Source organism: Perca fluviatilis, chromosome 21 (assembly GCF_010015445.1).
Source record: "Perca fluviatilis chromosome 21, GENO_Pfluv_1.0, whole genome shotgun sequence".
NCBI lineage: Eukaryota > Metazoa > Chordata > Actinopteri > Perciformes > Percidae > Perca > Perca fluviatilis.
Genome location: NC_053132.1, coordinates 17,192,396 through 17,214,398, shown reverse-complemented (window position 1 = coordinate 17,214,398; position 22,003 = coordinate 17,192,396). Strand labels below are relative to the sequence as shown.

Here is a 22,003-nt window from a genome sequence, read left to right as displayed (position 1 = left end):
TCTTCATCCAAACGATCTTAGGCTGAGATATGAAAAAGTCAAGTTATTAAAAGATCAGGTGCAACATCTAATTGTTAGATTACAGAAAGTTCTTCTTTTTGTGCAACGTTGTTTGATATGAAAGGCTACTGCTGGTAGATCTGCCTACATGTCTCTCTTACTGCAAACTTCAGACTTTAATTTGCTTATGAGAACCGGCAGTGTCAGACGCCTCCTGTGACTCACTATTTTAAAATGCATGTTTACCTTGGGGAAGCCTCTGACGGCACAGCTGATGGCGGTGCTGTAACCGGCCACTGCAGATCTGTCAATCAGGGGCTGAGTAAACTTGGGCACACAGGACATGTCTTTCTCCTTGTAGGGGTTTAATTTGATCTCCAGGTCTATGTAGAAGGGTGGGAGGGTGAGGACGTTAGTGTAAAATCCAATCCACTACAAACAAACACATACTGTACTATACCCACGTGCACACACCTGTCTTGGCGATGACAGCCGTGTTCTTGCTTAGACGCGCCTCCTCGCTCAGGCCGCAGATGTTTTCACTGAAGACGCGGAACATGTATTCATTGCCCATGATCAGATCTGAAGCTGTGCAGTTTGGCCGTCTGTTGTGTTCATAAACAGTGAACCATTCCTGTAGAGAGAAAAATGTGATAATGTTAAATTCAATTGAGCATATAGAAAAAGCATCTGACACTGTATTCTCAGCATTATTGTTGAGCTGCAGGCCCTACAGTACTTGCAGCAGACTGTAGGGATGATCTACTGTAGGTTTGAAATGCTACCCCCTCCCCCTCCTCCCTCACCTTAGTCTTCAAGTCTGCCTTCTGGATGGTATATCCAGTGATGTCACAGTTGCCATCGTCCTTGGGGGGGGCCCACTCCAGTGCTGCATTGAAGCCCCAGACCTCTGTCACCTTCACGTTCAGAGGAGGGCCAGGTTTATCTGAATGGATTAAATGTCATGCATTTCAGTTGTGATGGAGTTCAGATAGTCCCAAGCTGTGTTTCTCTTCAAAGGAATGATTTCTTAAATTAATAGTTCTCACTGAAATGCAGACACTGACGGATAAAAAAACATTTTAGCACAAGTAGAAACGGATGTCCCCAGTTGTCAGAGACCTGACACCTTACCAACAATCCTGATGACGACGGATGCTCTGTCCTCCATGTTCTCAATCTTTAGCACCAGCTCATATGTTCCAGAGTGCTCTCTCTCTGCACTGCGGATGAAAAGGATGGAGTCCACGTTTGAGTTACGGACGCTGACCATCTGTGGGTCAAGGGGTTGACCATCCTTGTACCAGGTCGCAACAGGGCGAGGCTTACCCTATAAGACACAGAAATGAGCCATTTTTTAGGATAAAAAAGTTTTGCTTGTAATCTTTTTTGTAGAGATGTGACATTTAATATTCAAAAATGATTAATGGCACAAAATAAAAAATAAAAATCTTTTAATTTTAAAGTGGTGGATGATAACTTCTACTGTGTTAGCTGTGAACATACAATACTTGACGGACATGATCCTAAACAGAAACATAGTCACTGTGTTATAAGCTACTGATTATAATCAGGAAAATAAGAATCTGATTTTCTTTAGTCCTTTCAGAGTGTTTCTCACTAAAGTTAGCTGGGAGAAAAGGGCACTCCTACAATGAATAATAGTGTTACAAAAAAAATCAAATGTGGCTTTTCTCATTAAAAGAGTACGCCACCAATTTTGCATTCCACTTCCACAACACTGACTAATGATGGACTGTTTTATTCAATGCAGCTCCCTCTGGAGCCACACAAATGAAACTATTTCTCATATGCAGTAGTACTCCCCAACACTTGTAAACAGACTCCCTTCATAGACATTATGGATATATTTGTTATAGTTTAATACCAGTTTCCCACTGGTATTTTTTTTAACAAAATAATTAACACAGGCTTTAATGAAAAATATGGAACCAATCCAAAACCTTGGCAGAGGTTTGTTTCTAACCTGGAAGGGGATAGTCAGGTTGATCTTTTCTCCTACTTTCCTGATATACTTTGTTCTCAGCTCGCGAGGGAGGCGGATCTTAGGATGCTCTAAAGCAGGAAAAGACAAATTATTAAAATACACAGCATTGTACTTTACTAATAGTATTAAGTATCTGTCTATATTATCCATAACAAGCACTAAAAATGCTATCACTGAATATGAGATATAATCTATAAAATATGTTTAAAAGTACTCTTTGACTGACTCACCCATGATCTCACGGATGGTGACGGGTTGTCCCAGCAAAGCTGGAGGACTGCGTCCAGCGATGTTTACTGCCGCCACCCTAAAGTCGATTTTCTCCCCCACTGGAAGGCCACGCACCACAAATCCCTGCCTCTCACAAAGTTCCTGGTTTGCCAACACCCACTCAGTGTCTGGAATTACAGAGAATTACATACAGTAGATCATAGTGAGTGGGATTTAAATCTGATTACTTTTCATGCTTTTGTTCTATCACATATATTCATTGTAATAGTATTATAGATATTCATTCTCTTGTTGGGTCTATGACCTTTGCCATTTGAACCTAACCAAAAAATGTCCTTAAGTTGCAATTTGATTTGAGAATGTTGTTAAATTCTTCATATGTGTATGAATGTAAATAAAACGTTTGGTCTCATCATCACCTCCTTCCTTGCAGTATTCAATAACATAGCCATCCAGGCCCCCAGCTCCAATCTTCTCTGGGGCGAGCCACTTCAGGGTGCATGTGCTGTCTGTCACATCATGTACTGACAGACGTATTGGCTCACTAGTTGGGGCTGAGGGGGACAGAAAGAGAGAGTCAAGAGAATCATTGGGTTGACTGAAGATGGGTGGGCGCACAAATGGAGGAAGCAGAGAAAGATGGCATAAAGATGGCTGCGATACATACCAATTGGCATGAAGGGTTTGGAGGTGATACTTGGTGGAGACATGCCAATGCTGTTGATAGCAAACACCCTCATCTCATAAAAAACACCTTCAATCATCCTCTTGGCCTCATATGTAGTCGATTCATAAACATCAAAGTTGAGTTTTGTCCATCTGGAGGAGCCTTTCTTCTTCCTCTCCATGAGATAACCTGATGAAGCAGAAACCGAGAAACCATAAAACACAGGCAGAACAATAATTTAAGACACACAGAAACCCAAGAAACATAATTAAAATTCCATATGCACAGCCCATCAAATATGAACAGGTGAAGACAAAATCCATCCTTTACCTTTAAGTGGTGCACCGCCATCAAATTTGGGAGCGTCCCAAACGATGCTGGCGCAGTCCTCTCCCACAGATGTGCATCTGATGTTCTCAGGGGGGTCAGGCACATCTAAAATACGATTACAGTTAGTTTTAACGTACATCAGAAAAGCTTAAAATGACGGCGGCCGAGAGGGTCCAACGCAAATACAAAAGCTACAACACAAATGCAAAAGCTACAACACAAACGCAAAAGCTACAACACAAACGCAAAAGCTACAACACAAACACAAAAGCTACAACACAAACAAAAGCTACAACACAAACGCAAAAGCTACAACACAAACACAAAGCTACAACACAAACGCAAAAGCTACAACACAAACGCTAAAGCTACAACACAAACACAAAAGCTACAACACAAACGCAAAGCTACAACACAAACACAAAAGCTACAACACAAACGCAAAAGCTACAACACAAATACATAAGCGACAACGGAAGTGAGTGTTGTTGACAAACGGAGCCTGCGGATGAGCAGGAGGAAAGTTCTTGTATGTTTGAGAAGTAAGTGAAACATGGTTTCTTGCTAATTATGATTACTGTCGCTACGAGATTGTCAAAAATAAGCAATGTTGTTCGATATCTTTTTTATTTTCATATGTATGTAGTCTGCCATTCAGGCTACGAAGCTACAGCGATAATGTTATCTAAATGGCGCCCAGTGTCTTTTAATGCACGAGTGCTACGTATAAAGTCTATAGTTTGTATTGTTTAGTGAAGCTATTTAAATCACACAAATATATATCCCACTGTTACGTGCTTGTAACTTGTTAACCGTATCTATCTGGTTATTGATCAGCTCCCAGTGGCAAATTCCTTCGGTACAGTTGGTTTATAAAGTGTGTGTGTGTGTGTGTGGTTATGGTTACGGTAAACAGATGTTTAAAGTGAATGCTAATTGTGTTACCTTCAATATAGGGCTGGGACGATTCGTCGACGTAGTCGACGTAATCGATTACGTAAATGCGGCGACACAAATAATTTGCGTCGACGCGTAGAAATAAAAAAAAAAACATAGCTGCCTCCAGCAACAGCGCAAGTATGGATTCCTTGTGAGTTCAACAGCACGTTGAGAAAATGGCTTGCATACGGCCTTCTAAAGTGTGGGAGTATTTTACTCTTAATGCCAATAACAACGTGGTAGTCTGTAGACTTTGTAAAATGCATCACTGACTCAGGATAACAGCACCGTATAAAATACATATGAACGATTTGAAAACTGGTGAATTGTAAACCACATCATACCAAATCACAGCACGTCAGTTACTACCAGTTGATGTTATGATAAGATCTTCACTTACCCACAATCTTCACAAACAGCATAGCCTTGTCCTCTCCGGCAGGGTTGGTAACACAGATGGTGTAGTTGCCCTCATCCTCCCTCTCTGCCCCCTCTATGACGAAGCAGCTCAGATCTTTCCTGGCCTCCACCCTTACGCGCCCTTCAGCCTCTGTAATTGGCTAACAAACAGCGAACTAATTTCAGCGTCTAAGTGCCGTGTAGGGTAACTTGCACTGGTATTTCAAAGTAGAGCTGAAGATGCAATCCACAATTCCATCTTGAGGAAACATCTGAGTCAAGCACACCTAACTAAATGAGTCAAGGGTGAATAAGACCAACATTTATTTTCACAAAATGTGTGTGGAGTTAAACGTGACACTAAAATGTACAGCTATAATAATATGTACAATAATACAGCTTTCTTTAGTCAGGGCTGTGCAAAGACTCTCTGAAGTGGAGGTGTGAAAATTACAAAGGGGCACCTCTACCATGTGCAAGTACAGAAGAAGGGTTCACCCTAAAGCTACCCCAGAGCGGCACACAGGCTAACCAGAAAGACTTTGGGGCAAATCACAGAGACGTTTGGGCTGATCAGAAGGGCATTTATGGGCCATTTGAGTTGACCAGAGGGAGACTTTGGAAGCACTTTGGCATACCAGTGGTCTCTAAAGCCCTATACCGATGTGACATTGTGGCAAAATAAGAAGCATGGAGTTGTCCCACTAGGGCACAGACATATCCTGTTTCCAAAAAAAGGCACTTTGGTACTCAGACCATAAATATCAGTCTCTGTGTTTGCACCCCTGTGCCCGGCACATACATTCACATTGTTTTGGTCAAATCTAAACAGAACAGCAGTTTTGTTTGCTGGTGAGGTAGCTTTTAAATGAAGCCCAGTGGAAGAGACAAAGAGGGAGAGCAGATAGTGAGCGCAGAATAAAAAAAAACTGACCATACTGCACAAATAGGTTCACCTTCCAATATCATGGATGCCAGGGTGATTTAATAAATAAGTGGTCAATTTTTTCTTGTCACATCCTTACTTGATCTCCTTTCGACCAGACACAGGTAGGTGCTGGCTCTCCTGTGATCTCCACATCCAGACGGAGCTTGTTGCCTGCCACCACAATGATGGTATTTTGGGAGACCATGTTTCCACTGGTGTCCAGGTGGATCTTTGGAGGATCTGGTTAATGAACAACAAACAAAAAGAGAGAGAGAGAGAGAGAGAGAGAGAGAGAGAGAGAGAGAGAGAGAGAGAGAGAGAGAGAGAGTACGTTTGTGGAAGTGGGTTTGGGATATGAAGATTAAAAAGAGTTTTGAAGTATTTGTAAACTGAGACCATTTAGGCTCCCTACCTTGTCTGGGCACATAGTCGATCTTAATTTCTATTGTAAGAGAAAAAAGAAAACTTGGCATTAACACATAGGCTGCTAATGATTGATACATCCACAATAGCACCTTTGTAATCATTCTTTCTTTCTCACCCAAGAAGTTGAGTTTGGCAGAAAGTGACAGAGCGTATCCATCAGGAACAAATGTGTAGTCTCCCGCATCCTCTGGCTTCACATCATCAATAATCAGCCGATGAAACCTGAAACAAGCAACAGAGAACATTTTTAATGAACACAGGATGTGTTTGATCCTCAGTTATGATAAATATTCTAAAATGCTTTTAAAACTATTCATATGTCCTTGTACCTTCCAATGTGAGTCATTTTAATGCGTTCGCTTGGCAAGACCTCCACTCCGTCTTTGAACCACTTTCCTGTGACCTTGTCATCAGACACCTCACACTTGAACATAGCCTGGTCTGTTGCCCTGACTGTCAGATCAGCAATGTCCTGCAACACCTCCAGCTGTTTTTCTAAATAAGACATTGGAAATCACAAGAGAACAATTCAGGCAGGAGAGAAGAGCGTGTGAAGGTAAGGGGGGAGGGGGAGGATAAGGTTCATGATGGCAACGTCTTGACACCCACTGCCATGAGTTGTTAGCTTGTTTGCAAAGAGAGGCGTTAAGCCCTTGGGCCAGCAGTTAAATTCAGCTGCATCCACAGCACTGCATTTAAATGACAGAAAACCAGATGAAATACAATAAATCTCTATAAAATAAAGTGTGCACACTTTTTCACAAACTAAAATAAACTACTTAACAGTTATTAGTTTTAAGTTTCAAATGTTTAATAAAATGTGCAATAAAAATTGCAATATATTTTCCAGTGGTACCTTCCACCTCCAGCTCTCCTTTGGTATGACCCCCATTTGTCCAACAATGGTACATTCCAATGTCATCCAGTGTTGCCTCTTGGATGATAAGCGTGTGCTTCCTTCCATCCTTCTTGAAGCGATACTTGGAATCTTTGTCTTTGTGAAGCTCGATATCCTCAAAGAACCTGGAAATGAATAGAAAATGAGCGAGTCTCTTTGAAACACGTCCCTGCTAAATGTTTAATACTAAATAGTAACAGTGAGCAGGAGTCTGATGTCAATTAACAGGACATACTGTGATGTTGCCACCATTCAGTGGCTGCTAAAACTTAGCAAAAAAAGTCTGTGCTTGGTGAACTGTGTAAAGGATTCTATGTTTCATGTCCAATGGGCCAATGCTAAAAACACACAGGCACCTTCAGAATGACTCCTGTATTTATTTGAAAGGTTTCCCCTGTGGGGATCTAATTGTATGTCCCCAAAGAGGTCCACAGGACATGACTGTGTTGTCCCCATAATGTAATAAAGCACACACACACACACACACACACACACACACACAGCTCATTTCATATGTCGATAACAATATACAGTATCCTGTTTTATCATACTTGACAAATGAAAAGTACTTTTAATAAACTTTAGTGCAACATGTAAGGTTCAGAACTTAAAGAGTCGTCCAAATGACATAAATATTGACATGACGCAGTTGGCCGCGTTTTTTTTAGAAACAATATAGAAAAATGTATACGATAAACATTTTTATATCGTTTTGACAATACATATTGTCATACCGCACGACGCTTACGCACACGCCCCACGCACCGCACCGCACGCGCACACACACACACACACACACAAACACACACACACACACACACACACACACACACACACACACACACACACACACACACACACACACACACACACACACACACACACACACCTTGACATCTTACATCACCCTTTTCCCCCCATTTTTTATGATGGTGAATGGATGAAGGCTGTTAGAATCTGCCTGGACTTAAAGCCTAAAGTTGTTCCAAGCGTGATTGAGCCTATACAGTATATTGATAAATTACAGATATACTGACCACATGACATTGGCGCCCTCTTCCGACACCTCAACCTCAAACTCCACTCTCTCTCCAACGACAACGTGATAGTCATCCATCAGCTTGGTGATGGTCACAGGGGGCTCTGGGCAGAGCGGAGAGGGATGTGAAAATTCATAAATTCAGCCAAAACTCAATGTTAATGCTATATGGTTTACAAATTCACATCAGATTTTTTACTGCTGATAAACTGTCAAAAAAGAAAAGATGCTGCACCTTTGACAAACACCTCTGTGAAACACTTGTCCTCGCCAACCACACACTCATAGGCAGCATCATCAGCCAGGCTCACCCTATTGATCGTAAGGGTTCTGACATTCCCACTTGACTCTATGATGTACCTTCAAAAGTGACAAAAAGTTTAAAGTTTTACTTTGGCATTGGCATGTTTGAGTACAAATGTCTTCAAATAATCATGATGAAGTTAATTTAGTTTTGTTTTCAAATGTAACATATAATGTTGCCAATTACTTTTAAATACTGGATTTCTGTTAAGCAAACCCAGTTTATGCATTCTCAACTGAGCTATAGATTTTTCTCACATTACGTAAGACCTTCAAACTTATATAGACGGTGGACACTAGGACCCAGGCACAATTTGGCCAATCAAGGTGAGAGATGAGGCACAGGTGTGTCAGCGGCATTCCTTCTCCTGTGAGGACCCCTGTGCACATGCTTCCTTGGTAAGCCAAATAAGCTCTGTGTTTTTATTAAGGATTATGGGATTGTTAGGGTAATGTAGGGGTGCAAATGCACCCTGAGGGATTGTATGTTTATGGAAATATTGAACTTTGAATTCTGAATTTTTATTACAAAGAATTGAATTACAAATGTGGGTCTGCCAATAATTGATTGTTTCGTTTGTAAATGGTCATAACAGTCCAGGAATAGTGGCAGTGGCAAGGTGCAATAATGTCTCTAATATTAAACTTTGTTTTACTGAGGTTGGACTGAAATGAACATGTGTTGTCTTCAATTCACAGACAATGTGCTGGTTGCCGTTTACTTCACACTTATTTTACATTGTTTTGCCCATGTTTTATTAGTGTTAGTAATCTCCAATTGAATATGGTTTTTGAATACTTATTTGACTATTTTATGAGCCTGATTTCTTATTGTACTAAAACCAGCCTGTTATGGCTCTTTAAACAACGCCAACTGTTGGCTTTGTTATTGAAGTTCACCTGTATTTATATCAAGAAATGAGAGGTGCTTTTTTTGCATTGATTTAGGCATGAGCTGTGAGACTCGCTTAACCATCTTTGAGGCTCCCTATGACCGCCTAAAAATAAAACATGTTGATGGCAGCATCGTTTCTGAGCATGACTTTTGTGTCACAGATAATTTTAGCATGGTATTTTTAAAACACTGCCCATTAAGTCCATCGAAGCTTGAATGGTTAATGTGATACAGCCTAATGCTATAGTCTAATTAAGCAAATGTCTTTCATGGAGCTTAGCACGGTGAAAAAAAGATGCTAAAAACGATCTCCTTGAGCGATAATTGATGTATATATGGTTACGCTTTGAAGCATGTACTTGGCTGAGGATTTGATCTCCTGGCCATTCTTCAACCATTTGACCTGGGTGTTGGGATCGACCACCTCACATCTCAGGACAATCTTCTTGCCCTTTTCCACCGAGTAGCAAGACTCAAGCCTCTTCAGGAAAGCTGGAGTTACATGCAGAAAGGGGGGAAAAAAATAAAGAATTATCATCTTAACAGCTCACAAACACCTCCCTTCTCTTATTTCTGTGTCCGGTTTCATGGTGCTTTTCCTTGCCAACTTCCTTCCCCCTGCTGTCCTTCCCTCTCCCCCTCCCCTGAGGTTAAATCTCTCTTTCTTTCCCTCCCTTCAACTCTTGCTTGACATGACTTACCCTCGCTATGCTTGGGCTCGACGACCTTCATCTTTTTCAGACGTTTTAGCATGCCCCTCAGGTCAGTGATGCCATACTCAAAGGCGATTTTCTCATACTCGCTTGGATGGGCACTCTTAAGCAATTCCCACACATCGATCTGTGGTTCCTCTTTTACTTTCTTCTTCCTGTCGGTCGACGGAAACAGATATATATGTAATTGGGACTGAAGAAGCCCCCCTTTTTTAAGGAGACAATCATACTGTGTGCCTGATAGTTTTGCAAACTAAATAATGCTCGGCTCCTCACTTCTTAGTGGCTTTCAGCAAAGCGCTGAAATCCAGATCTCCCTCGTCCTCGCCAGCACCCCTGTAGGTATGGAAAAAGGAGATACAGTGTGCAAAGAATACCATGTAACCAAGATCAGGCATGCCCTCTGATATGGCATATTCAATTTACTATACTGTCATATACCACCTGTGCTGAAAGACACACACTATAAATAGTTTTTTTTTTTTTCCCTCTTGTGTATTCTCACACATGCACACATAAACTACTGATACAGGCTGAAATGCAAACCCCATAGCCCTTACTCTCTTTTGAAGGCAGACAAAATATCTGCTTGCTGCTCCTCCTGCTGTGCAGCTGTAACGAGATAAGTTGCAGAGAACGCACATTAGGGATGGATCAGATAAAAATCAGCAGCACGTATGAAAACTGAGGCAGCCTCAGCAGGCCAGTGTCCGTTTTCACTTACCCTCAACAGAGATCTCAAAGGTGGAGCTGTCACACTTGTCTTTTGCAGTTACCTCGCACCTGTAGCCTCCAGCGTCTCCAGCGACTACTTTGATGATCTTCATTTCATAAGTATAGATCTTTGGGACAGGGGGGGGAAATATGACTTAATACTTCTTAGTTAGTTTAGAAGGAAGAGGATCAGATCTGTTAAACACACACCTTAGTATTCCTGTCATAAGTTTCCTTGAACTGCATATGCTTCCCAGCCTTGCTTCCAAGGTCCATCCACTTTCCCTTCAGCCATTTCATGGTGGGTTTTCTTGTCAGGGTGGTGGAGTCGACCCTGGCTATGAGAGTGACATCCGCTCCTGCCATGCACCGACAGCAATTAATTCATATAACATAATCAGGTTATACATTATGGATTGCTACTGTTTCCTGTCGCCAATACATTTGCGTTTCTAACCTGCAACAGCGACTACATTCTCTGGTGGCTTCTCGACGAAGAGCCCAGTAAGCTCAGTGTTGCCTGGCTCTGGAAAGAAAAAATGAATTAGTTTCCTTACTCTTGCAATTTTTAAATCCATTTTGATGGATTCAGCTAAATCAAGCACTGAAAGAAAAAAAACATACAAGAGCCCTTAAATGGCATCGGCAACAACCGCAGTGTGCAGCAAACCAAAATGCAAAGGACACAGTAAAATGCTTAGACATTTTTACGAACAACCATGAAAGATTGTAAATCACACAGACTGTGCACATAGTGTGTGTATGTATGTATGTATATATATATATATATATATATATATATATATATATATATATATATATATGAGCACTAAAAGAGGAAGTATGACAAGTAAACAGTTTCTGAAAACGACATACTAACAAAAAACAACGTTGCATATACAGTACAGCATAGCTGTGAGGTATCATTACCAGATGTCAATCAAATGAAAAATTAGCATTTTTTAAAGCTATATTAGAACCACTTATTAAAAACTATGAAAAGTTGTATAATTGCAGAGTGTGCTTCTTCAATTGTATTTATAGTTTTTCTTGCTTATTGCAAATGTAAATATCCTATAGTTGTATTATTGATTTAAAGAGAAGTCATGTTCTGGCAAATTTTCTGTACTACAGTTTTATTGTTTGTCAAAGGTCAAATGTATTGCTAAAGAGCTACTGTGCTGTACTTTATGGACATTTCCAGTAGAGCAGTGATAGGGTTTGTTTTCCCCAATCATAACAGATACAAGTTGTTCCTTTTTTAATGTTATCCTGTATGTACAGTAGCTTAAATAATTACAGCAAATGAGACATTGAACATATATAGTGCTTCAGAACACAGTCATGTGATCAGTAAAACACTCTGTGTCCACAGCTCCAAGCACATACAAGGACAAGAGAGGAATGTGGGTGTTTCAAGTATTCAGGCAAGCAGAAGTTCCAGTGACACATAATCTCTTCAGCAAAGTATCTTAACCAATTAGAAGGTCCAGAATGTGTTAATGAACCCTTACTGAGCTAAGTATAAATCTTCTAGCAAGTGCACCTGTTGACCTCCATACATCAGCACTTTCTACCCATATCAAAGATTTAGCATTCAAGGTGCAAATCAGTTAACAATGCATACTTGGTATTAACATTAGCATCTCAATACAGTCATACTATACAGTGCAAGTCCCTATTTGGTTTTATATACCCCAAATCCCTCGGTTTATACTTGTTGACATCTTCATTTGCCATGATATGTGACTAAGACATAACAACACATAGGAAGCATAAATCTGCATTTCATAACATTACATTTGCATGCAGTAGGTAGTCAAATTCCTTCACTGTGCCTTACCCTCCTCTTCTGGGTTTGCTCGAGCTGGTAAAATCAAATTAACATATGGAAGTATAACACTTTGTGGTTATACTGTACCATAAGTCAGTGTAAACTCTTGAGGTCAAACAAGTGCAAGTGAACAGCAATTACACAATAATTATTATGTAGAAGTATTACATTAATACACACAGGAAATGCAATCAAAACAGAATCAAGATCGTGACTGTTATCAATCAAAACAGAAAGTAATCAAATGTGTTAATTACTGCATGTTTAATCACCAAACTTGTCATAAACTGAAATCCCCATGGTTACTTCTTTTGGACTGATATTGCCAGGCTGCTTGTCACAAAGGAGGCAATTACTTTACCCCATACAGAGCATGTGAATCTAGGCTGCCTTAATAAACCACTGAAGTTTGACTTAAAAGATATTTCGTTTAGAGCATCGACGTGTTATGAATATAATAATTTTATCTAAGTTTGCCGCATTTCTGACTCAAGATACCCTAAGACTAATCTCTACACTTATGCTCTTATAACCATCAAAAAATGTCCAATACTGGTGCAAGTACCCCAAAACTGTCACAGACAAACTGTACACACACACACACACACACACACACGGGTACCATATGGTTTTAAACAGCCTTGGTAGCGTTGGTATGTTAAGCACTTCCCACACAGAAATTCCACTCTAATAGACACACTGACGGCATACTCTGAGTGACTCCGGAGTCAGGACTTTGGGGTCAAACAAAGGGTAGGCATGAAAAATAAAACCACCACTAATGGCTTTTGTGTGTGTATATAAACGTGTATATATGATTCTTTGTCATTAAAATTGTATCCCAAGAGTAACTCAACGATTTCATAAAACTAAGGTAAATGGCAGATTACACTCTGTATACTGTAAGCCTGTTCCCATTGTATACGGATCGCCTTGCATCACACTAGGCTGAGTTGTGACCAAAGAAAAGTCTCTTTAGGTTTTTTTTCCCCTTCTCTCCGGTGGTGGGGTGGGGGCGGGGGGGGCCGCCCCCCCCCCCTACCACCCCCTTAATTATTTTTTTTTTTTTTAATTTCCCCCCCTATTTTTTTTTTTTTTTCCCCCACCCCCCCCGCCCAAACCCCCCACCCCCCCCCCCCCGGGGGGGGGCGCGGGGGGTTTCACCCCCCCCCCATTTTTTTTTGTTTTCCCCAGTCTGCACTTGCTGAGCCCTTTTACTTCTTTGTTTCATGCTCCAGTTGCCCTATAATCACGCTATGCCAATGTGATTGTCTTTTCTTTCCACTATATGTGCCACAGCTTATGCTGAGCTGTGCCTGGAACATCTCTGTCTGGAACAAAGTAGATACATTTCTTCCCTTGAGCAACCGATGCTACTGTACTGCAGGAGGAACTTGTGGAGTCCAACACTTAGCGATGGGCATTCATGAGAGGCAAGAAGGACGATGAGATGTGCACCCATAAATGCTAAGAAGAGATGGGAAGAAGCTTCCCAGAAGCATTACATTAAACATTCTAAGTAATTTATGAATGTGACATCCAGGGTAGTAACCAAACGTATCATTTAATGACCTCACCCTGGCTGCTTGACCTCTCTCTTCGCTCAGCACGTCTCCAGTCAACCTCCCCAAGATACAGTAGAAGTCTGGTTATGAGGACACAAAGCAGCCATGCCACTTTTGGTGGAGTCTGTGACTACTCACCACTCATCTGCATAGCCCCATGCACTTTACACAAGTCTTGCTACACTGGCCAAATAGCATAAGAAGAAATTAGTCATGATGGACAATTTGCCTATCCTCCTGGCCTATCAGGCTATGGGGTAAAGTCACCATTGAGACCTATAGAGCTAAGGAATGCTATAGACTTCTCCGCAACATGTGATAATATGCACTGTACAGAAGATTGTGGACTTCTCAGGTGCCACTATCGCCGCTGATAAAGCCTTAACCAGGTGTCCAAGTGGGGAAATAATTGTTAATGTCAGTGTTTCCCATCTGGCTTAGCAGGTACAGGACATTTCACATACATTTTGAAGGGCACCACAAGGATTTAGCAGCCTTTCTCCATCCAATCTACCCCTGATCAGTCCAGATACGAATGCATCGCTCTGGGAGCTGTGACCATGAAAGACCATTGCAGACAGGGACAGCTCTTGAATTTCACATGTAAAACCTAACCTACGAAATCTTGGATGACCTCACTGGTTGATCTCTCCTTGCAGTTTCCTAGTATAGCCTGATGTTAATAAAAGTGTCATCTAATCAGATGTCACTTGGTATGTTAGCGACAGCTGCCATTGTTTCACGATCACTGTTACACATATAGCACAGCTGTGTTCCCATTCATTATTTGAGTTGCCAGAGGGACGGAGGCAAAAGAGAGCTGGTATCATAGCTCACAGATGGGATGGGATTGGCAGCACTCTTCACATAAGAAACAAATTCTAAATGGCTGAAAGAACATAAACGGCATAATTTGCCAGTGAGGTGTACCAGCAGTAGAGGACACAGGTTAATGAGACAAGGATAGCATCACACACTAAACTGCAAATGAGTGCACTTTAGTCAGCTCTATTTTCCTCTTTGACACAACCTGGTGAGTTGTAGGCCTGAAGTGTGACTTATTCTGAGGGTAAATACTACAGATCTGCAAGAAGCTGCAAGCCCTGATGGGGATTCTTAGCAGAGACTTTCATGGGATCTGTAAGATATGAGTAATGAAGCAAATGGCGCCACCCTGCACACTTAAATTACATTTAGGGTCTGTCTTGCAGCTCTGTGGCAAACCACAGCAGAGAACGATTTCTTTAAACAATACAACTTGTCTTTATGTTTGGTAATAGTAAGTCAACAGTTAGAAGGAAATGTCAAAGTTGTCTACAAGCAAAGTACAGTAAGAAAGCCGAAAGGCTTACATACAACTATGGAAACATACTTATTCTCAACTCGTCACATATGGGCCGTATGGTCAGGAGCCCTTGGTGTCACGTTTTCAACGCTCTGGGTAACCCTTTGGCATCATTTTTCTTTGGCAGGTATGGTTAGGTTTAGGAAAAGATTATGGTTTGTTAACGTAGTTAAGTATATTATAAATTTCATGCTGTAATTTCAGTCCAAATCGAAGTAGTCAAAAGATTTCAAATAATAACATAGACCTATGTCCACTTAACACTTCATATATTATGTGACATCTCGGCTAACACATAATACCAAAACTATACACAATGTTATAAACACTCAAACCATACTTTTAGAAGGGCAAAAGTAAATTATTAACGGACACATCACTATAAACATTGCTCTTTCCTTACCATCCCCATCAGCTTCTGAATCTGCTGCAGACAAGGAAGCAAATGTAACTGAAAAAAGCAGCTAGGAAGCAAACACTTGATGTTGCACAAGTGATGATGTACAGTTGCAGCGGAGACCAATAAACAAACAGAAGCACCATGCATAATTACATTTCATATACAAATAGTTGAAGTGTTTTCCTTGACATACGTACAACACTGTACCTGGAAATACAACAGTACATTGCAAAACTGACCATGTTGCACAAACTGTAAAACCAATCCAAGGTTTAGTTCACACAGTAGGATATAGTATAGTATATATCAGTCCAGTGATGACAAACAATATAAGGCATTCAGTGTGAAATGCATAATCCTGAAATTTGTCATAGCAGCATAGCAATTGTGTGTGTGTGTGTGTGTGTGTGTGTGTGTGTGTGTGTGTGTGTGTGTGTGTGTGTGTGTGTGTGTGTGTGTGTGTGTGTGTGTGTGTGTGTGTGTGTGATTTTGTATCTTTAGGGTGTTCATAAATACATAATGAAACATGAACGATCTTTGAAAATAAAACATCAACAACAGTCATGCAGATACTGTAATTTCCACACAGAGTAGCACATGTATGCACTTATATGTGAATACATTAGGGATTATATAGACAGACATATTAAAATGTACAGGATTCTTCCTTACCTCCATCTGTGGGGGGTGCATCTAAGGAAAATGAATTGAAATTAGCTCCCAATATATAGTTTTATAATGATTCACTGTATGTAGTCATAATTGAGGAATCTGAGGAGAAACTTAATGGAAAGTGTGCATTATTCCCTGATGCTAAGAGGTGCCTACCATCTCTCTCTGGCTGCGCTTCTGCTGGACAAATAAAAATCCTGGTTAAGTGATTGGAAACAGGAAGACAATGTGACCTGGACAACGTTCAATTTGTAACCTCTCGGGACAAACTCAACCAAAATACACAAACGGAGAACACTTGCTCACACTTCACATGCCTGCAGTGAAATCTAACCCAAAGATCATTGTGAGAGTTCACAGATGTGGAAAATGCATCTAGTTGCAGTCAGTCAGTGTAGCCTATATTAATATCGACACAGAAGAGCTTGTCTTGTCTGCTTTGTACATATGGATAATTTCTGTACAATTCAAAACTAACAAGTTCAACAAGCTATACAACTCAAAATCAGAAAAAAAACATGTATTCCCATTCTGGTTTCAACACAAAACAGAAAGAAATGGATGCACATGATGCTGTCATACACAGAAGATGCATTTGCAGAGTCTTCTTCACTGATTTCTGACATTAGATTGTTACCACACACTCGAGATGTAATTTCACATGATGTGACGCATGCTGTTGGCTAGCTAAGAAATGCAAACACACTGAATCAAAGTGGCATAATAATTGCATTATCCCCCTTCAGCGGCTTCATGTTGTCTCATATGATGTGATTGACTTATCGCCTATCGTCTTGACACAGTAATTGCTCAACTTATTATCTATAGTAAAACCACTTGTTCTGCATTATTCAGATAATTACCCTGACTGATTAGTTCAAATGCATTTCCCAACACTCAACTCAAACCCACTCCATGTCACATATTAACACCGTGTGAATACACTCGAAGTCACAAAAAAGGGGGAGAATGGAAAAAGAAAATCATTGTCTCTCACCCTCTGCAGTTGGCTCCTGTTGGGCTAAAATTTGTGTTTTTTTGTTAGACTTATCAAATGAATACCATGGTAGCCCCATTGGGAAACATAGCCTATATTTAATACACTCCAACAGCTGATCAAATAGATTGGTGTGTCACACATAAAATCCAGGTCGTTATCACATGACCACACCCAAATATGACTGGTGAAAACCAAAGCATTTTTCTCATTGTGCCGTCTGTGTTGTTACATCCTTTGAAGACAGTTGAGTAAATGGCTTCAGTAATCTGATAATGTAAAGTACAACAGATTCTCAGTGAAAATGCCTGAAGGCAAAATGGTAGAAACATACATACGAGAGCGTGCTGGCATACATGAATAAAATCTAATAAATGTAATAGTTTATCAATGAAGAAAAGGTGCATGCTGATTGCACACCCTCAGAGAGTCAAAGCTGGGTTTGCTTGACACATGATATGTGAGCAAAAGTGAAAATGTGAGAGCTATTATCAAGTCACAATGTGATAATGTACTGGCACACAGAAGGTTAGTAGGCAAATACTGTGGAGCAGCTGACTTACCCTGCCCGTCCTGTTTATCTGAGAATTAGAAACAGAATAAGACGATTAGAAATTGTATTAGTAGACAATATATCTTTTTAATCTAATTTGGGTTGTCCCTTATATCTTAAATCATTTTGAGCGATGATGGATCTTGACCCATATTTCCTCTTTTAACTACACCTGGTTTATGATATCTAACTGGATTTTATCTGAAACTAATGGCTTTATATAAAATGGTTATTTCAGGAATATTTAGAGTATATCTGAATTTATTGGTTCATAAAACTACCTACCTACCAATCAGATAAAAGAATACATTCTGTAAAACCTCTGTATAACCTCTAGCACAAATCTTTAAAACTGATTGCTTAATCATAGATAACTTAACTTATACATTTACTGCACCATCTTTGCAGAATGGCTATACATTTATATGGCCAAATTGGAGCTATAGAGCATGACAAACAGTCAATTTGGTTTGGGTATGGAGCACTGTGGGAGGGATTGTTGAGGCCTAAATCTGGTAAAAGGAAATTCTTAACTGGAATAGAGGCATATGATATACCTGACTGCTCAAGTTTCTCCCTTTGGTCCCTGCAGTTGCTGCTAAATGCCAAGGCCGGTGTCTTGTGACCTCCCTGAAGTCATGCCACGTTCTCTTAAGTTGCGCGCAGTTTCCTTGATTAGTCAAACGCGTTTGACCTTGCTTGCTTTAATGGTTTGTAAAACCTGTCTTGGTAAAACAGGTGTCACAGCAGTGTAGACAGACTGGGCTCACCTTTGTCCTCATGCAAACAGCTGATCTCTTATTAGCATTGCATGTAATGCTACAACTGCTTTTGTGTACAACTATGTTTAAGCCCATACTGCTTCTTACATAACCGTTGATCTCTAAGTAACCAAAAGAGTAACAACATGTGTTACTTTGTACAAAAAGAGAAAAATTGCAATCTCTAAGACTTTGGTGTAAATACTTGAGAGGATTTAACACCTGCATCGAGCATGAATCTGCATCAGCATCTGCTAAGTCAATCCACTTGGGGTGAGAATCTTGATCATCTTCAACAAGTCTGTGATAAAGCAGGGTAATCAACTTCTGAACAGCTGTTCCTCATAGTTAAATCTCCCCCTCAGAGACTGTCTGTGGTCTCATATATATATATATATATATATATATATATATTGGCAAAGTTGTTGCTGATGTATAATTGGTAGATATGCTTGTTGGGTGATTTTTGATTTGTTTTGTTTCCTTAGGGGAGATTTCTTTCTTTTATTTTCTACCTTATACTGTTGATAGTGTGTGTAAGCTCTCTGTAGTATTATATCCTGTATATATTTGTCTCCTTTTTATTTCTGGAAGCATAATGAGTTATGAATATGTTTTTTAGGGTTTGCATTTCCTCTATCTTTAATGGTTTTGGAGGTCATTTAAGGGACTTTAGGTCGTCACCTTACTGCTTGTTTATCTTTCCGTGTTTACCACTGACAACTTGATTTAGTGTGTGCAATGTCCCAGACCATAAAAAAGGTATGGGGTGGCCTGACTTTCTCAAATCCTAATTAAGATACAGTATTGATAAGTGTAAATTTAAGGTGGAAAAGTATTTTGTGTCTCTCCACCAAACATTATTAAAGAAATATTAGAAGAAAACATCAATTAATATAGTAGTGACAGCAGGTAGGAACTAGCTTCCTATCTAATCAGGCCTGCTGACCATGAGGTAACTCCCTGGATGGAAGTGATATAATGATTTATGATTTTAAGATGGGACTGCAACGGGATTGCAGTTAAATGTGATACGCTCGGGTGTGAGAAACTCTATGAACTTATGGGGAATAAAAAAGCAGAGTGAAAAAGATCAGGGGTTATTGCATACGTATTTATAGCTCTTAGCTGAGGGCGGGATCTGGCTGTAAGTGAAGCAGCTCAGAAAACATTTCAACTCATGTCGTGTGTAAATACAGAAGTAATTCATAGAGTGGGAAAATAAGTGGTGTTGCACCGTAGGTTAAGGGTGAAAATGTTGCCACTTCTGTTTCATAGGATTGTAAGACTAGTGATTGAGCTGTTTAAAATCACAGTGGCTGGTTATGTGACTCTCATACTCAAAGCTTTGAAGTTGAGTTTGGCTTGGAATGATGCGAGGTGCAGACATACAGTGTGGAAAGTGGGATCGCATCCATATTACGCAGATAAACTGTGTGGCTGTATATGGTGAGTAAAAATAGTGCCTGGTAAAAAAATAAAAAAGGGCCTAGCTTAGATCAGTAAAAGGATTAGGGACAGATGCAGAGAAAAATAACTAAATTGTGCACAGTAGTTAGGAGTAATGTGCTAGCAAGTCCAGCAAAGCCCATCACACAGTAGAAATAAGATGAAGGGGTTTGAACGTCTCAACACTCTTCCCACAATCTTGGCCTGTAAAAGTAAAACCCCTCCAACAGACTCCTCCGCTATGACAGTCAACTTATCTTAGGTTTCTGTCACATCAGTGATTTAGCGCCACACAGGATCAAAGTGGAGGAGAGGCAGCTCCATAACGGACAGACAACTATTTATGAGAAAGCAGCATTCACCCAATGATTAAAAACAGCAGTTGTATGGGAGGAACATGTTTTTTTTAGACTATCACAGCTGCAAGCTTTGTGTTATTTATTTTAAAAGAAAATGAATATGAAATATATTAAAAAGAAAATGAATATGAACAACTTTAAATTTACCAAAAAAAATCTTATATCAGGCTTTGACTGCCAGTGTGCTTTTTCTTGACTACTGTAATTTACATGAGGCAAGTTAGTAACAGTAGCTAGCATGAAACATAACCTCCATACAGACATACACATATAGCTGCAGCAGTGTTTATGTAATCTACTCTAATGGCTGTAGTTACCCTACCATAACTGTTTGTGGAAGCTTTCCAGTTCAGTCAGCAATATGGCGCTCTCACTGGCCTGATGTCAGTAGCATACTGGCCGTGATGATGTCATAGCAGCTGGCTATGTGATTATTTATGGCCTTTCAAATATTATTTATGAACAGAAAACGACAAGGAGGTAAAATGTGAATGTGAACCGCAGTCATTTAAATGACTCTTTAGCAGCAAGGGACAAGTAAACAGTCATTTAAGAATAATAAACTACTAACTACTACTACTTTCGAATATTTTCACATCATATGCTGTTTTGGTTCTTCATTCGTCATTTTGCTATCAGGATTGAATATTTCTTTAATCTAAATTTACATGAAAGCATTTTATTCTGTCTATTCTAGCTTTTGTCACGCTGTGTACAAATATCACTTCTGCCCCCAAAATGAAGAGGAATTGTTTCAGTTACAGTAAGCAATGCGGTCATCTGATAGCATTTCCTCAGTTGGTCTGCAAATCACCTTTGCAGTAAACAAGTACTGTGGGTCAGATGGGGTGAGTTGGGTCCCTGTAAAGCAATATTTTGCCCCTTCCTTAGTCTTAGTCTGAAAATTAAACTAATCCACTTTCATCTAAGCCATTTTGGCATCTTTTTGCATCTCATGCTATAACAGCAGATACATCTAATCCCCTCTTCAAAACCCAAAATGTATGTTTGTTTTTTTCATCAGATCATCTTATTCTTTTTGTAATCACGCACTACTCATAATATAAATACATAGTATTATGAAGTGATCTTAGACAATCTATCAATTTCTGCAACATCCTCAATTGTAAAGTAGTATATATACTTTCACACAAAAAAAAGTATCTGCATACCTGCAGGGACTGGTTCAGGCATGGTTATTCTTGTGTCTTCTCTTTGCTGCTGTAAGACTGAGGGCTTGTGGTTCTTATTCCTTTTATTTCTCCCCTGTCTCTCTGTTATTCAAAGCTCTCCTGGCACTTAAGTCACCCACACCCTCCAGTGAGCGAGGAGCGCAGGAGAGACTGCAACACCCTTAAGGAGTTCAAGAAGAGCGGCACTCAGACTGAGAGTGTGATAAGGGGGGAGAGACTAGAGGGTGAGGTGGTGGGGAAAGGGGTCTTACACATTTATGATGAGATTAATGGACTGACTAAACCTGTTGTGCTCTTATGTTCGCCAGAGAAATACAGAATATACTGAGATAATCAACAAGTGAATTTTTGACACTTCATATTAGCGCCCTCTGATGTTAAACTA

General features: G+C 40.1%; 1 protein-coding gene across 28 annotated transcripts in view; it reads right to left on the bottom strand.

The window, feature by feature from the left end:
• The window catches only part of mybpc2b (myosin binding protein Cb), a 22,426-nt gene extending 620 nt beyond the window's left edge, over nt 1-21,806 (bottom strand). The window contains exons 1-32 of one of the 28 annotated variants that reach the window (XM_039788690.1): nt 21,598-21,806; nt 17,867-17,884; nt 17,304-17,327; nt 16,463-16,486; nt 16,307-16,327; nt 15,638-15,661; nt 12,334-12,357; nt 10,948-11,016; nt 10,701-10,849; nt 10,501-10,618; nt 10,337-10,388; nt 10,053-10,112; nt 9,765-9,931; nt 9,423-9,555; nt 8,101-8,225; nt 7,864-7,969; nt 6,785-6,951; nt 6,258-6,423; nt 6,044-6,150; nt 5,915-5,944; nt 5,600-5,742; nt 4,576-4,735; nt 3,237-3,341; nt 2,907-3,095; nt 2,659-2,793; nt 2,239-2,406; nt 1,988-2,076; nt 1,135-1,330; nt 807-946; nt 475-634; nt 247-383; nt 1-22 (exon numbers count right to left, since the gene is read on the bottom strand). The exon at nt 1-22 is cut by the window's left edge and continues 165 nt beyond it. In XM_039788690.1, coding sequence (XP_039644624.1) covers nt 1-22; nt 247-383; nt 475-634; nt 807-946; nt 1,135-1,330; nt 1,988-2,076; nt 2,239-2,406; nt 2,659-2,793; nt 2,907-3,095; nt 3,237-3,341; nt 4,576-4,735; nt 5,600-5,742; nt 5,915-5,944; nt 6,044-6,150; nt 6,258-6,423; nt 6,785-6,951; nt 7,864-7,969; nt 8,101-8,225; nt 9,423-9,555; nt 9,765-9,931; nt 10,053-10,112; nt 10,337-10,388; nt 10,501-10,618; nt 10,701-10,849; nt 10,948-11,016; nt 12,334-12,357; nt 15,638-15,661; nt 16,307-16,327; nt 16,463-16,486; nt 17,304-17,327; nt 17,867-17,884; nt 21,598-21,619 — 3,250 coding nt within the window. In that variant the 5' untranslated portion in view covers nt 21,620-21,806. The remainder of the gene's footprint in view (nt 23-246; nt 384-474; nt 635-806; nt 947-1,134; nt 1,331-1,987; nt 2,077-2,238; nt 2,407-2,658; nt 2,794-2,906; nt 3,096-3,236; nt 3,342-4,575; nt 4,736-5,599; nt 5,743-5,914; nt 5,945-6,043; nt 6,151-6,257; nt 6,424-6,784; nt 6,952-7,863; nt 7,970-8,100; nt 8,226-9,422; nt 9,556-9,764; nt 9,932-10,052; nt 10,113-10,336; nt 10,389-10,500; nt 10,619-10,700; nt 10,850-10,947; nt 11,017-12,333; nt 12,358-15,637; nt 15,662-16,306; nt 16,328-16,462; nt 16,487-17,303; nt 17,328-17,866; nt 17,885-21,597) is intronic. The other 27 variants (XM_039788692.1, XM_039788691.1, XM_039788693.1 and 24 more) reach the window with 27 other exon arrangements.
• Nucleotides 21,807-22,003: the final 197 nt, after the last annotated feature.